Here is a 17,711-nt window from a genome sequence, read left to right on the forward strand (position 1 = left end):
TTATTTTTGTTAGAGAGAAAGTTTTACTGCCTTTGATGAGCACTACAGAAGACTAAACTTACTGAAGTCATCATTAATGTGACTTAAAATACTTAACTCTCGCCTGTTTAGATTTTAAAGGAGTCACATTAAATCAACCAGCAATCCAAATTGGCGGCGCTGCCTTAGCAGCTGCGGCTCGCCTGCAGTCTGTCTGTTTTTTTTTTTTCTTTTTTTTGTTGTTCTTTTGTCCTGTTTTAGTTAATTTTATTTTTATTAGGTCGTGTATGTGTGTGTGGGTGGGGGGGGAGAAATGTTTTGGTCTCTTCCTTTGGGGGGATGCGACTTCTCTTGTCGTATCCCCCGTCTCCGTCTCCGCCTGCACCGAGGCCGAGGCCGGGACAGCGGCAGCGGCGACCAGACCTCGGAGCTGGGGCAGCGGCAGAGGCAGCGGCGACCCGGCCTCGGAGCTGGGGCAGCGGCGACCTGGCCTCGGAGCTAGGGCAGCGGCAGCGGTGACCTGGCCTCGGAGCTAGGGCAGCGGCAGAGGCAGCGGCGACCCGGCCACGGAGCTAGGGCAGCGGCAGCGGCGACCTGGCCTCGGAGCTAGGGCAGCGGCCACCCGGCCTCAGAGCTGGGACAGCCGCAGCGGCCACCCGACCCGACTGCGGGCCCAGTGGACAACATCGTCGGAAGCTCGCAGGTCACAGGTTGGTGACCTGTTCTCCGGAGCTCCCGCAACAACAGCTGCGTCCGCTGGACTGGAGGGCGGCAGCTTCGGCCACCCCGGGCCACGGAGTTGAACCGGCCCGTTCGCGGAGCTCGGATGTAGCCGCGGGACTGACATTACTTACCATCCCCCGGCGGGGTCACAACATCTGAAGCCTGGATCGCCTCGGCGCAGAGGGAGAATAAGAAGGGAAGAGACAAAGACTTAAGACTTTTGCCTTCCATCGCAGTGAGGAGGTGCCTGGTGAACTCACTGTGGTGGATGTTAATTTGTGTTTATTGTGTGTTTTTGTCATTTTTACTATATGTAGGACTGCAAGGCAACGAAATTTCGTTCAGACCGCAAGGTCTGAATGACAATAAAGGCTACTTTGACTTTGACTTTGACTTTAACATATGATCATTCAAGCCTGAAATAGTATCAAACCATTGTGGATTTATTAAATAATTAAGTAATTGAAGTTCCTCTATATTTCTTTATGCAGCGGTTCTTGCACTCATCAAAAGTGATTAAATAGCAAGATCTGTTGACAGGCGAAAATATGGATTTGTTTTCTTCACTAAGACTGATTACAATCCTACACTGCAAGAGGCATCCCACGATGCCCAACAACAGTAGCATATAGAGCACAACATGAATAGCTGGAAGAACTCAGTGGCTCAGGCAGCATTTGTGGAGGGAAATGGGCAGGTGACGTTTTGGATCAGGACCCTTCCTAAGACTGATCGAGTAGAGGGTAGATTAGTGGTGGAAAGAAAGACCTCAATGGTAGAACAGGTGGAGGATGATGGCTAACTTTAGTGGAGCGCCACAAAGGCTGGGAAGGCGGATGAAGGCTGCAGCAGAAAAGGGTCCCCGGTCATCTTGGATTCCCTGCCACTGGATTCTGACCCAGATCTGTCGAGGACTGTATGGTGGCTGTCTGTGCATCAGTCTCCCCACGTTAAAGTCACACGCAGGCATCCTCCATGAGAGGACATTCATACTCATTTTGAGTGACCGCCGATGATGATGACTGCTTAATTGCTTTTAAGTCTCCCAGATTAGTTGTTTGTTCCAAGTGAATAATTAAAATGTATCTCAGTGCTTTGCCAAAACAGAAAGGATTATACACAAATTGCAGGAAGGGTGACATGCATCGTCAACCGGTCACAATCACAATCATTATAGACAAGCATGGAGAAGATTCCAATTTACTTACCATCTTTTAGGATTGTCTCCCGACCTGTACCATCGATTTTCTGTCGTCCAATTAAGAAACTGGTTGTGTCAGCAAAGTAGATGTAATTTGTTTCTGCATGAAAGTCAAGAGCTCGTGGATTAACAAGGTTTTCTACTTGTATCATGTATTCATCAGCTGCTTTGATGTTCAAGTCCATTGCACGAATGATTCCTGGCCGACCTTTTCCATAAAACAGGAACAGTTCATTTTTTGGTCCTGCAATAAAAGATTGAGGAATAACAAACGATTATTTTACTTTGATTCCCCTTTCGGAGGTTCTGCACGAGAGGATTTAATGACAAAAATCAACATTTGAAAAACAGTTGTATGAATGAAACACCAGAAAATTGTAAGCACTTAGCCATAGACATGTAGCATGGAAACAAGCCCTTCAGCCCAACTTGCCCACGCCAACCAACATGCCCCATCTACACTAGTCCCACCTGACTGTGCGTTTGCCCATATCCTTCTAAACCTATCCTATCCATGTACTTGTCCAAATGACTTTTAAACATTGTGATTCTCCCTACCTCAACTACCTCCTCTGGCAGCTCAGTCGCTACACCCTCCACCCTTTGTGTAAAAATGTTGTCCCTCAATCTTTCCCCCTTCATTTTAAATCTCTCCCCCCTGGTTCTCGATTCCCCATGCAAAAGACTGTTTTTACCTGATCTATTCATCTCATGATCTTATACACATCTATAAGATCACCTCTCCTCCTCCTGCCGTCCAAGGAATAAAGTCATAGCCTGCTCAACCTCTCCCTATAGCTCAGGCCCTCGAGTTCTGGTAACATCCTCTTAAATCTGATCTGCAGCCTCCATAGATTAAAAACATCTTTTCAATAACAGCTAAGATATAAAAAGGGGGTGATCAGATTGCTGGGAATCTGAAGAGACCAGGCAGCATGTAATGTCTGAAGGCCTGAGCAATCAATGGGCTGGCCCTTAATTCCTTCTAGCCATGGCCATGCTGCCACTCATGGTAAATCACATGTCATAGAAGGACACTGGCAATGATGGTGACAGTGTCTTGGGAGTGTGATGCTTCAACCATTTTGTAAGGGGCGAGCACAGCATCAACAGTGAAGGATGGGCAACGATCACTGGGACCTCTCTGTCTCATCTCTCTCTGCCTCACACTCTCCCTCTCCCACTCTGTCTTCCTCTCCCTCTCCGCCCATGTATTCCGCTCTCTCTCCTTGCATCTCCCTCAATCTCTGTCCGTCTCCCTCTCTTTGTCTCTGTCCCTCTCCCTCTGTCTCTCTCACCTTCTCCGTCCCTCTCCCACTTCCACCCCCTCCCTCTTCCCTCTTTCCATCTCGCTCCCTGTCCTTTTTGCTTTCCGTCCCTCTCCATTTATCTCTTGCATGGCCACTAACTTGCTGAATGCCCAACAATATATATATATATATATATATTTTATTTAATTCTGTTGCAGTTTATTTGAGAAGCACATTGGCCCAGCTAGAAAGGTAGCTGCATCACAATGCCAGAGACGCAGGTTAAATCATGACCTCTGATGCTGTCTGTGTGGAATCTGCACATTATCCATTTTTTCCTCCCACATCACATAGCAAGTGAACTGTAGATTAATTGGTCACTGTGAATTGTCCCTGGTTGGTAGGTTAGTGTAGAATCCGAGGGATGAGAATGTTGGGAGAATAAAACATAGGATTAATGTTGGATTAGTTTAAATGGGTTGGTGCAAGACACGATGGGCCGAAGGGCATGTTTCAGTGCTGCACTCTCTATGACTCTATTTAAGTCATTAAACAAATTTAAGAACACCAATTAAAGATATCCCTTAAATAAATTTAAGGAAACTGAAGGGGGTTAAATTGACTCACTGCACAGGAATCCCTAAACATTGGGCAACTGTCCCAATTAAAAATTAATACAATAGGGTTATGTGCAGAGGGTGGCAGATGTTTGGATTTCTCTTTAGCAAGCAACAGCTATCGTTAGCATAGTTGTTAATTTTATTTCTGACAGAAATAAATGTTGGTTAATCAATGGTATTTAAGTGTATATGACAAAGTTAGGCAATAGAGTTAATAGATTAGCCACAATTTCCTCGAACGGGAGAAAAGGTTATGCTCCTGAAGTTTTTCTGGTATACATGTGGAAGTAAATACAATTTCCTCAGTAAAAAAAAAGATGCTTGGAGGCTAAATTGAATTTTGAAATTCAAGATATTAAAGCATTTGTCAGTCCCAGGGGAATGCATTTCTAAGTCATGCTAACTGCCAAGAAATATTACACCATCCTAGCAATATATTATTTCCCCTATTTCCAAGTTTAAACAGTGAGATTAAATGTAAGGGTCAGTGACATGGAGAATAATGCTGTCAACAGACATGTGGGTCATGTGAGCACTGAGAGAAAAATAGGAAATATCTGTCATTCTTTTTAATTCATGACCTGCTAATGATATCACATTCTTCTGTTACTTTGAAACCCTGAAAATGTGGTTGATTTTGAGGATTGTTTATAATTAAAAAAGGTAGCATCGTCAATGTTCTTATTGGAATAAGAGGTTTGGACAATTGCTTGCAGTGATTATTCTGACATAGCATTTCCTCTGTAACTATTGACTCAATTGTACCATTTCTCCCAGATTGATGAACAGTGACCGGATTCCACCTGTGTAGGAAGGAATTGTAGATGCTGGTTTAAACCGAAGATAGACACAATATGCTGGAGTAACTCAGCGGGACAGGCAGCATCTCTGGAGAGGAATGGGTGATGTTTCGGGTCGAGAACCTTCTTCAGACTGAAGAAGGGTCTCAACCAGATTTCACCTATGCTCTTGGTACTATATTAAATATTTGGATTCATTTTAGTCATAGCCATACAGCAAGGAAACAGGCTCTTCGGCCCAACTTTCCAATGCTAACCAAGATTCCCCGATCTACACTCATCCCACCTCCCTATGTTTGGCCCATTTGAATTACTTTAGAATAACGGTTTAACATTGGCAAATGAATTAATTGTTCATTATACATCAAATCTAATTTTAGCTTTTCCTGATGTCCAACAACTGCAAGAGCAGAGAAAAAACTAGGCCTGGGGGATAATGATCAATAATCTGATAGCACTGACTGTAAACCATCATCCACATTTTGAATTGCCACCTACTTTTTTATTTTTGCTTCGGCCCAGTTGGAGGGATATTTTTGGATATTTAACAATCAAATTCCTTTTAATGCTGAACATTTTGCAGGAGCAGGGCAAATGTTATCCAGCACAAAAACGTAGTTTAAGGAACAAGCTGCTGTTAGGTGGAAACCAGAGAAAAATCACCAATTCACCAGTCATAAAAGGAAAATGCCATATTTATTTGTAAAAGATGTTGAGTCATACTATCATTGAAATTGAGGGGCACAAAGACCAGGGCTGCCAACTCTCACGCATTTCATGAAATTGTCATGCTCTCAAGCAGATGACAGAAGTTTTTTTTTTTTCCCCTTCTTTTTTAAAATAAATAAATAAATAAATAGTCGCACTCCTCCACACTCCCCAATGAGAATAGTTTTCTGTCGGCGGGTTTCCCGTAAAGAAAGAACAATTTGACTGGCTTAAGCCCATCGCACACTATTTAAAATGGCAATGTAGACAAAAATGCTGGAGAAAATGAGCGGGTGATACAGCATCTATATCTCAGTTTGACCTTTCTTCACACTCAAGCATTTCTCCAGCATTTTTGTCTACCTCTCCATAGATGCTGCTTCACCCGCATTCACATTCCCGTGCAGATGTTGTGATAGGTGAGACACGGCGATGGTCCAAGCAGGAGCCAGGAGCGGGCCGGGTGAGTGGGGACAAGTGTGCCGCCTCCGGAGCCGCAGGGATGAATCTCGGGCTAAGGCTCTGCTCTGATGTCCGACCCCCGGGTCACTGTCCCTCACCTCCCCTGGACCCCTGGGTCACTGACCCTTACCTCCCCCGGACCCCAGCTGGACACATAGCACCTGGGCCAGCCCGCATTCACGAGGCGGGAGAGAGGGAAATGCCGCCCGGACATCGCCAAGTCTCCGCTCACTGTTGTCGCAGCTTCATTGACACTTACACTCTCTAGCACACTCTGACACACACAAGGTTTAAAGGGATATGGGCCAAATGCAGATAAATGGGACCAGTTTAGTTGGGGCATCTTGATCTGCATGGACAAGTTGGGATGAAGGGAATGTTTCCATGCTGTAAGACTATGACACATTGTAGAAAGGTTGCAATTTTTCTGGAGAGGATCCAGGGGCGATTTATGAACATGTTGGCAAGGCTGGAATTTTGTTTTCACTTTGAAAAAAGATTTGATAACTGGGATTGTATTCTCTGCAGCAACAGATGTGAAGAAAATACTTAGTTGAGGTGAATAATATAATGAGAATAGGACCTGTTTCGCTTAACGAAGAGTGTAGGAAGGAACTGCAGATGGTGGTTTAAACTGAAGATAGACACAAAAAGCTGGAATAACTCAGCAGGACAGGCAGCATCTCTGCAGAGAAAGAATAGGTGATGTTTCGGGTCGAGTCCTTCATACTGAAGAGGTTGAAAACCAGCCATGAAACACAATGACTGGAGGTGTGTGTTATCCAACTAAGGGCAGAAATCAGAATCATGTGTTCATCTTCATTGAAGAGACACCATAATAAAGATATTACAGAAAAAAATAATTTAATGGGGTGGCACGGTGGCGCAGCAGAGTTGCTGCCTCACAGCACCACAGACCCAGATTTGATCCTGACTACGGGTGCTGTCTGTACAGTATTTGTACATTCTCTCTATGACCACATGGGTTTTCTCTGATTATTCCGGTTTCTCCCACATCCGAAAGAAGCGCAGGTTTGTAAGTTAATTGGATTCTGTAAATTGTCCCTGGCGTGTAGGATAGAACTGGTGTATGAACAGTGCCCCCTACCATGCATGCTGGTCAGTGTAGACTTGGTGGGCCGAAAGGCCTGTTTCCATATATAAGTTTTACATATACTTCTTAATTACTTTGAACCATATACGGTTGAATATGTGGCATTATTTTCATCTTGTTTCTATAGACAAAAGGTAAGGTTGATTAATTTATTTGTGCAGAACAGTGATGGAAGTCTGACTCCTCTTGCCTTGTTTCTATGTTTTTGTTTCTCTATATATATGCATAATAGCATGAATCTGATTTCCATGCATGAATATACCAAGGTCATTCATGTGCTGCACCTGTTGATCAGAGCCTGGTTCTACTGTCAAATGTAATTAGGAATGTAATTTAGCCTAACCTTATTCACACCTAATCCAATTTGAAGCATAAATGTTGCATTCAAGTGTGGTTAAAAAACTTGCTACAGTATGCACCAGATTGCTCAATTTCAAGCTGAAAAATGCAAAGGTCCCTACCGTGGGAAGGGGCACCCCCCCCCCCCCCCCCCCCCCCCCCCCCCCCCCCCCCCCCCCCCCCCCCCCCCCCTCGGTCACTACGCTCCCTCACAATTTCTCACCCAATGTTGGCAGCCCTGCAAAGACATTGAATGAGACTGTTTCTGTTTAGTTTGCTATAATAAAAATCAAAGAGGTGAATGGTGTGTGACCATTTACCATTACTAATCTTTATTTTTAAGGAACAAACTCTTTTAGTGAGGCACTTGAGAATATCAAATAAATCTGAGTGCAAAGCAGAGCAACAGAGTTGACATGTAACTTAGTGCTGCAGGCTATGGAGCAGAAAACTTGGCAATATGAGACATCCGCATCCGCAGTCACCAGTTAGAATGAGGAAGGCATGTGCACATTTACCAGCTGGGATGAGAAAAGCATATGTTCAAAAACTAATTGAGGTAAGATAAACATATGCATAGCTAAAAGCTGAAATAAGTCACATGCATAATCACTAATTGACATCAGGAAGATGCATATGCTGGTAGTCATGAAGTATTTAAATTTCGATTTATGTCTTACATGACATCTTAAGAAAATCTATTATTATGCAGCAGGTGTATACAACTATTCACTAGTTGTAAAAAAAAACAAATAGGAAGAGGGTTGTTTCTGGGACCAAACCATGTGGATCATATTTTAACCCAATGCAAGAAATACAGCTGAGACCAGATTGTTTTAATCATGGCATGACCATCACACACATGCGCCTAAAACAAAGACAGGTATTGTCCAGGATTTATACATTTATTTTGAAACTGGTGCCATGAACACTGCATGAACACATGAAGTCATTCCCTAAACCAGCCCAGTCAATCTTGATGAAAGAGACCAGCAAGATGCTTTTATTCAATGAATTTTTACTTCTGATAGCAGCTTGGTTGTTTGTTTTCACTTCTAGCCAACCTTTTGCTGTGTGGACAAGGGTTTGGTTAATACTTCTCCAGTGTGAAGGTGGGAACTGCATCTCAGTATTTGATTGTTTGAAATAAACATTCATTTTCACTCTTATTTATTCCCCATATGGCTTATTTTTTTGATTTGTGAATCACTTGAAGGTAGGATTCTAATACTCATTTTGGAAATGGGAAACCATTGTCAATGGTCTATTTGCAGCTTTGTAGGATTTTGATTTGCAAACATACTCATTTTGACCTTTATTCAGTGGGGAGATCAGTGGCAGAATGGGAGCTCATGAAAAAGCAGTATCCAAGTTCAAGCTTCTCTTCAAATTCCTGATTTCTATGCGCGGACATGGAATTTGGAGATGACTTGAATATAAAACAGCAGATAGATGGTGGCCATCCACAGAACACATTGATAAGGTAAATACAATCTGCACAATCTCTTCATAGAGGAACTAATGGAATTATCCCAGACAATAAGAATTGATGCCTCACCCAACTCATACATTCTTCTGTTGGAACAAGACTGCAACAGGATAGAACAACAGTTTGGTCATGGGCTCCCAGATGCAGGTTTCAGTTACATATATTTTTCTTGGGAACAAAATATATCCACAAAGTTTAGGCTGGCTCTGGAGGGAAAACAGGGAGGGCGGTCGGCAGATGAAGGCTCAGTCAGGGCACATGGTTCGGGAAGGTAGTGGGATGGAGCAGGATGGTAATTGTTTGGTCGAATCGGCACCTGCAAAGTGGTACTGAGGTGGGATGGGAAGCAAGTTCTTATTATAGACTTCTCCCAATTTGCCTCCACTACAGTCACACCACTCTATCGTCTTTCTTCTTTCATCTTCCTTCACCCTCTTTCTTCCTTGGTTACACCAACACTGCGTATTCTCAGGCCCAAAAGTGTTTAGTTGAGTGTATAAATAAAATATATAAATACAGAACACTTCCCTCGATCATTTTCAACAATAGACTTTTAATCCAAACCTATTCACCTATGAGTGGTGTAATACTTTGTATTTCCAATGTTATTAGGGCTATTTTCATCTAAAATAATTGCAGAAATATATTGTTACATTCATTAATATTTGCAATAATATCACTAAATTCCAGGGGGAGCTCCTGAGGTATTTAGTAAGGATGTGAGATAGTTGATATAGATAGTTGTTCCATACTCACCCATGGGAAGTATAATTTTAATCCATCCAAACAGTATTTTTGGGTTCACAAATGTTTTTTTTAATTATGTCAGTGCCGCAGAAATCTCTTTTAGGTAGGCCATCAGTCCATTTGAACTTATCTGAATATAATAATTCCATTACCTGAATACCTTTCCGCTGCTCAGAGTTTAACCAGGAAGCCCCCATCATTTCATTTTTAATTCCTGGATAAATTGTGTCCTCCGATTTCAGAATTCAGCAAAGTAAAAATGTCTTTAGGTCATAAAATATGTTTAAACAACTAAACGGATTTAATAAATATCCTAACGATCAGTGGGCGTATAGTTCAATAGCTATAAGCTTAACAGTTCCTTTGAAAGAGAGAAAGTAATCACTGCATCTGCTATATTAAACGTCCATACAAAATCAATCTGCTTCAAGGTCAGCAAATGTAACAAATTGATGAAACATGTGTGAGAGGATCTCTGGCCGAGCTCACAGACAGCCACAGATTTGGTACTTAAGTGGGATACAAAAGTCATTGCAAAATTTGGTGGGGACAAATAAAATCTTCACATTTAAAAATGCAACGCAGATACCGATAAAAGGCACAGTAGATCACAACCAGATGGTCATATTTCAATTGAATAGCATGGAATCCCCTCAGATATTTGGTCGGATACAGATAGAATTCTGTTCAAACATCCATAAAAAAGCACTATATTGCTGAAAGTTGGGTTAACCTTTTACACCTATTTTTGTGTGTTTTAGCAGCTGCTGGAACTTTTACATCATGTTCATATAAGATTTATATTCTTCGTAAAATCACCAAAATAATTGCAAATTCTACTGAGCTTTTCAGCCGCATTGTGTGAATAATTATGATTCTTAGTTGGTCTTTATTTACTGATCTTGTTTCATCTGAAACTGTGTTTGTTCAGAAAAGGGTCAACACTCAAACGGCATTATTTGCCCTTGACAAGATATGAGACTTTGTTTAACCTCAAATACAATTTTGTCTGTTTGACTAACTGCTTTGTTATGGGCTTTTTCCACTTAGGCGATTTTTTCGGCGACTGCAGGCGACTAGGCTGTTGCCGTATGGTCGCCGTGGTTGCCGAGATGTCGCCTGTATGGCCGTGAGTAGTCTCCTCAGTTGCCCAAAGAGTCTTTCTGGTCACCGCTGGATTTACAATGTTGAAACATTTTTGGCAACAGTGGCCACTGTGGGTTTGATGCCAATGAGCTTAGCTTGATGTAGGTGCTGTCGAAGACTGCCACCAGGTTAACGTAGGTTGTCGCCAGGATGTCGTAGGTTGTTGCCAGGTGATGTAGGTTTGCGCCTGTGATGACTTCGGTGAATTCCATTGTCGTATTCGCCGGCAGTCGCCTAAAAAAATCGCCTAAGTGGGACAGGTCCAATATTCCTGTCTCCGGTTTTTCGGCAACCTGCTACAACTATGACAGACGCCTAAAAATCGCCTAAGTGGGACAGGCCAATTAGCTTGACCAGGCTATTTCCAAGATTCTCAAAAAGTGAATCTACAAGGTGGCCTCGCTGTTATTTTCAACCAGAACTTTCGGATCACTGAACTCACCCTCCCCCCAGTAGCATCATTTGAATTCCTCGCCTTCAAAGCCCTTTCCTCCATGACAGTCATCCTCATTTACCGGCCACCTAAACCAAACCCCTCCTTCCTATCTGACTTCATTGAACTCCTCACACTTGCCTCATCCTTCTCCCCACGTCTGCTGCTACTTGGTGACTTAAATATTCATATGGACTCCCCCACCTGCAAGCTCGCATCTGAAATCGCCTTTTTACTTGACAACTTCTCTCTCACTCAGCACGTCACCTTTCCCACCCATGACAAAGGTCACATCCTTGACATGGTCTGCTCCACAAATCAACCGGTACTCGACCTCCATCCATGCCTCTTCGCCCTCTCTGATCATAAGCTTGTACGGTTCACCATCCCTTCTCCGACACCTCGCCCCCGCTTCCTCCAAAAAATCACCTTCCGTAATCTAAAATCCATTGATCCCCACCATCTCTCTGACCTGCTCTCCACCACTCTCCCCCTGGACTCAACCCATATCTCACCTGATGATCTCACAAACCATCTCAACTCCACCTTGTCTACCTTCCTTAACATTACGGCCCCCCTCAAAACAAGAACCGTAACTTTCAACACATTTTCACCCTGGTACACACCTGCACTTCGCAAGCTGAAACAGACTGGTCACCGACTTGAACGACTCACAAAGAAATCATCTCTCACAGTCCACCATGAAGCTTACAAACTCCACCTCACTGACTACAAAGATGCCTTCATTGCTGCACAATCTGCCTACCTCTCCTCCATATTCACCGACCCCTGTCTAAACCACAGAACCCTCTTCTCCACAGTGGGCGACCTCCTTAAGCCTCAAGCCAACACTCTCCCTACCTCTAATCCGGATCTCTGCAACTCATTCCTCCACTTTTTCGCTGATAAAATCAGCACCATCTATCAATCTTTATCCCCTGTACCCGACTCCCCATCATCTACTCCACCACCTACCAAGGCCGCTCCTTTCAACATCTCCACTGACCTCCTTACCCCTCCTCCACACTGCTTCCTCTCCCAGTTTGACCTGGTCACCCCTACTGAAATCTCCAAACTCATCAGTTCTTCCAAACCCACTACCTGCTCCCTCGACCCTCTCCCCACTCCCCTGTTGAAGTCCTGCCTCCCCGTTCTCTGCCCCTACCTCACTAATCTCTTCAACTCCTCATTGTCCCAAGGAATTGTCCCCTCCGCTTTCAAAACTGCTGCTGTCACACCAATCTTAAAGAAACCTGGTCGTGATCCCTCCTCTCTCATTAACTACCGCCCAATCTCAAACCTCCCCTTTCTTTCAAAAACCCTGGAGCATATCGTTGCGTCACAACTTCATTCCCACCTCCTTGCGTATAACCTACTTGAACCCCTCCAATCTGGCTTTCGCCCACTCCATAGCACAGAAACTGCTCTCCTCAAAGTCCTCAACGACCTCCTCACCTCTGCTGATACCGGTTCCCTCAACATCCTCATCCTCCTCGACCTGAGCGCAGTCTTTGATACAGTGAACCATAACATCCTGCTCACCAGACTCAAAGACCTCGGCATTGAAGATTCTGCACTCAGCTGGCTCCGTTCCTACCTTTCCAACAGATCCCACTTCATCTCTCTCCACAACCCACACCTCTGCTACAGCCACAGTCACTCAAGGCGTTCCCCAAGGCTCCGTACTCGGCCCCCTCCTCTTCATCATCTACATCCTCCCCCTTGGTCAGATACTCCGCCACTTCAACCTGGACTTCCACTGTTACGCCGATGACACCCAGATCTACCTCGGCACCAAATCCTCCCACACTCCCCCCCCCCCCCCCCTCTCCCATATCAACTCCTGTTTGTCAGCTATAAAAACCTGGCTGCAACATAACTTCCTCAAACTCAACAGCGATAAGACATAATTCCTCCTCATAGGCTCCAAAGCCACACTCAGCAAAATCATTAACTCCACTCTCACCATCGACGGCACCACTGTCTCCCCATCTCCCCAGGCCCGCAACCTTGACGTGATCTTTGATTCCACCCTCTCCCTTGAGCCTCACATCCGCCATGTCATTAAAACCTCCTTCTTTCATATAACCATATAACCATATAACAATTACAGCACGGAAACAGGCCATCTCGGCCCTACAAGTCCGTGCCGAACAAATTTTTTTTCCCCTTAGTCCCACCTGCCTGCACTCATACCATAACCCTCCATTCCCTTCTCATCCATATGCCTATCCAATTTATTTTTAAATGATACCAATGAACCTGCCTCCACCACTTCCACTGGGAGCTCATTCCACACCGCTACCACTCTCTGCGTAAAGAAGTTCCTCCTCATATTACCCCTAAACTTCTGTCCCTTAATTCTGAAGTCATGTCCTCTTGTTTGAATCTTCCCTATTCTCAAAGGGAAAAGCTTGTCCACATCAACTCTGTCTATCCCTCTCATCATTTTAAAGACCTCTATCAGGTCCCCCCTTAACCTTCTGCGCTCCAGAGAATAAAGACCTAACTTATTCAACCTATCTCTGCAACTTAGTTGTTGAAACCCAGGCAACATTCTAGTAAATCTCCTCTGTACTCTCTCTATTTTGTTGACATCCTTATGACATCCACATCCTCATCTCCGCATCATCGCCAAACTCAGACCCTCTCTCACACCTCCCGCTGCTGAAAGACTAATCCATGCCTTCATCTCCTCCCGACTGGACTACTGCAACTCACTTCTCCTTGGCATCAGCTCCACCTTCATCAACCGACTCTAACTGGTCCAGGCTCATCACCCACACCAAATCCTGGCATCACATCACTCCAGTCCTCAAACAACTTCACTGGCTTCCCATGTCCCACCAGATCACCTACAAAATCCTGGTACTCACCTACAAAGCCCTCCACCATCTGGCCCCCCCATATCTCACTGACCTCCTCTCCCCCTACCATCCCTCACGGTCCCTCAGTTCCACATCAGCCGGTCTCCACTCCAACCACAAGTCCAACCTCCGCAGTTTTTTGGGGACAGAGCCTTCTCCAGGGCAGCTCCCAGGCTCTGGAACTCCCTCCCCCAACTGATCCGCAATTCCGTGTCCGTCACCATCTTCCAGTCCCGCCTCAAGACCCATCTCTCCACCTCTGCCTATCCTTAGCCCCACGTCCCCCTCCCTTTTAATCTGTGCTTGAATTGCCTCATATTGTGTTTTGAATTGAATTCTGTCTTTAATTTGTGTACTAGTCATGTCTCTACTATTTATTTCATTCCCCTTACATGTTTTTCCTCTACTTGCTAAATTTTTGTAAGGTGTCCTTGAGACTCTTGAAAGGCGCCCATAAATAAAATGTATTATTATTATTATTATATTATAGCCCACAACTGCGCAGGAGCGACTGAGGAGTTCCCGTTGTGATGCCAGAGATCCCCATCGTAACGCAAGTCACAGCAACCCTCCCCCTACTTTGCCTCAGCATCCCTCGTCCTACCCCTATCCTCCTCCATTCCCCCTCATCCCCCAGCACTCCCTCCCCCTCCTCTACACCTTCCCTCTTCTTTCCCCTCTCCTCATCCCCTCCCCACTCCATCCCTCTTCTTTCCCCTACCCCCAGTCACTCCCTCCCTCCCTCCATAAACTCTCTCCCCTCCTTACCACCCTCCCTCCCTCTATCTGCCTGCTCCCCCACTCCTCACCTTGCCCCTATATCCCTCCCTCCCAGGCACGTGCCATGAGTGATTACTCAGGGTAGGCAGTCAGTCGGCTTTTAAAAATAATCTTAAACCGCGCACGCGCAGATTGTTCTCTCCGTAAAAATAAAAAATAAAAATAAGTAACAATTCAATTTGCCCAAGGCATCCAAATCTCCGTCATTTTTTAAATTACTGAATGGGTAGGGGACGGAGGATGAAGGCAGATGGAGAGATGGTGGGAAAAACGAGAGTTCCTTTCACAGCGCGTGGAGAGGTTGTGCCAGGTGTAAAGTTGCGGAGAGGGCAGGAGTGTTGAGAATGAGGGGTTCGGGGATTATGTCAGTAACTCACTCACTACTGCCACAGCGCTCCGGGCACGGACAGCAGAACTGGCCACCACTTCAGGAGAAGGATGCAGCTCAGATGGCTGAGAGCGGCCACCACTTCAGTGCCTTCTGCCGGTCTGCTCACATCCGGCGGCGCTCTCTGACTGAACATCTCTCACCTGTCGTTCACCGGCTTGGCTCATGTCAAACGCTCCCGCAAATCCTTACATTCCCATAGCTGAGTAGCCTCAATTGGTCCCTTGAACGCGCTGTCGCAAGCGGCAGGAGAGAGGTTTTCAGACGGAGAGCACTGCCAGAGGTGAGCGGTCCGGCAGAAGGGGCTGTCCGGTCCTGGTGGCTGCTCGCAGCCACCCCAGGCACTTCTCCCCCCAGCCACAATGTGGTGGCTCCATGCCCGGAGCGTCGCAAGTGGGTTATTGGTTCCGATTCCCTCCTTCGCAGTGCTCCTACCCTCCCCGCAACTTTAATCCGGGCCAGACTCCCCAAACGCTGTGAAAGGAGCTCTCCCCTCCCCCCCGATCCCGGGAAATACGGTATTTAAAAACATAAAGCACCAAGAAATTTACTTACCACATTATTGGTACACAAACTCCATTCTTCTCTCTTTGTTTCCAAAGATACTTTTAAAATAATGACAATCCATATTTGAAAAACCCGTCAAGAAACTTGCGCTGCGCATGCGCAGTACTGCAAAGGCAGAATTTCAGCTGCCTTCAGCCCCGCTTGTGATTGAGAGCTTGAAGCAGCGCCGACGGCACGTGGGCTGCACAGACCTTCGCGTGTTACAAGTGCTGAGGATGAAAGGCACGGAGAATTATGCCTACCTAAGAGATCGATCTCTTAGAGATAGGCATAATTCTCCCATGCCTTTACTATTTATATTTAACAATTACCATTTCATAATTTTAGTCAGGTTTAGTCCCCCACTGCCCTCCTCTCCCTCTAACCTCCTCCACTCCACAACTCCCCCACTCCCCCATCTACCCAACTCTGTCCCCCTCCTACCCCACTCTCCCTCCTCACCTCCCTCTACTTCCCTACCCCAGCCTCTCCCTCTATCTCCCTGCTCCCCCACTCATCACCCCCTATCCCACCCCCCCACAATGAAAATCGTAATGTTGTTTGTTAAATGAACCCCCCCCCCCCCCCACTATCCCACCCCCCCACAATGAAAATCACAATATTTTCTTTAATGAAACCTTCCCCGTCACATTTTTCCTTTAAAATAACCTAAACACAATGTTAGCCGTTAATGAAAATGGAAGAATTTGATGAAAACTGAGTTATTTTGAAAATCGCAAATTTTTATGCGAATGAGATTCGGGATCCCATTGTGACGTCGAACGCTGCTGACGGGCAGGACAAGTGGAAAAGTGGTTTGAAAAGTGTTTTTTGTTATGTTTAAAATGTCAATACCTTGTAAAATATAACATAAATCCGAACAAAACTTGTTTCATTTACATCCCAGGGCAATAGTGAATAAGATGGGCCAAAAATTGTAGCACTATCGTGTACCGTTTGGGCGGGATTTTAGGATATCACATTCACGCATGCATCCATACGAACAAGCAAGATGAGAGTTTTAGTAATATATAGATGTCCTTTAAAATGACAAACTTATAATAGTCAACTTTTTTTTTCAAAACATCAGTGCAAAACTTACCCTATTATCAAGGGAGAAGACCACCGAAGGGGAAAATTATTTCTGAGAGGGAGTTTTCAGTGACAATGTCCTATTCCTATCTAATAGTTCATGGGAAGGACAAATATCTTAAATTCACATGAAAAAGGAGGTGCACATAAAAGCTAAGGATTGATAGCATCTGGCGAACGGAAGGATCTGACCCCACACAAACCACACGTAAACTAAGTGTGCTCATGGCCTCCAGTTAATCCCAGTGAAGGGCCAATTAAAGGAATCAAATCGCAAAGGGATTTGTATGAAAAGTGTACAATGTGTTTTGGTTACTCGAGTGAGACTGCTGACTCGAAGAGAAAACAAAACAATCAATTAATGTTTCATTCTTGAAATACAGCTTATATTACAAGGATAGGCAAACAGAGGTAGATGATTTGGAAAGGGTATTGAAAGATATGATGATAAGTGTTTCTGAAAAGATTGTACAAAGAAGCTACACAAGAAATGAAAATACGTTTTAGTGGCCTGGAAATAAATAATGGCATTTGCGAAGCACCCAGGGGCTTAATAGCGTTGTTGAAGTGAAAAATAAAGCATTCTCTGCTTTCCAATATCAGTGCAAATAATGCTTTCACTACTGATTTTTATTGTTTATCTGCATTCCTGTTGTATCTGATCTCATGAGATCTATTTATATCCTAGTACTGAACAACTTGGCAATATCAAATGCTTGTTTTCTTGCTTTCCAGGACTAATTTCCTCTGATTTGGTTCATAGTGAGTAAAACATAAGTGCAGACCAGTTAATAAAATACACAACTTCATCAGTGGCAGGCAACTTTGTCTCCTCTTGAAGAACTGAGATTTGTTCTTCATTTAAGATTAGCTCATTGTCAATACTATCGACATTGCCTTAAGATAGATGAAGTAAATATCTTAAATAGGAAATAAACAGTTTATTATTGATTAGACAGCTTTGGTTCTGGTAAAATGTTAAGAGAATTATTTCTAATTTATTATAGTTATTTCCAATACAATACAA

At 44.4% G+C, this 17,711-nt stretch overlaps 1 protein-coding gene across 1 annotated transcript in view; it reads right to left on the reverse strand.

Annotated features, from left to right (window-relative positions):
* The window catches only part of LOC129699151 (low-density lipoprotein receptor-related protein 1-like), an 877,455-nt gene that overhangs the window by 748,769 nt on the left and 110,975 nt on the right, over positions 1 to 17,711 (reverse strand). Inside the window, exon 6 of the mRNA XM_055638819.1 lies at positions 1,911 to 2,147. Within this exon, the coding sequence (XP_055494794.1) occupies positions 1,911 to 2,147 (237 nt within the window). The remainder of the gene's footprint in view (positions 1 to 1,910; positions 2,148 to 17,711) is intronic.

The sequence above is a fragment of the Leucoraja erinacea genome, chromosome 7 (genome assembly GCF_028641065.1).
Source record: "Leucoraja erinacea ecotype New England chromosome 7, Leri_hhj_1, whole genome shotgun sequence".
In the NCBI taxonomy this organism is placed as follows: Eukaryota; Metazoa; Chordata; class Chondrichthyes; order Rajiformes; family Rajidae; genus Leucoraja; species Leucoraja erinaceus.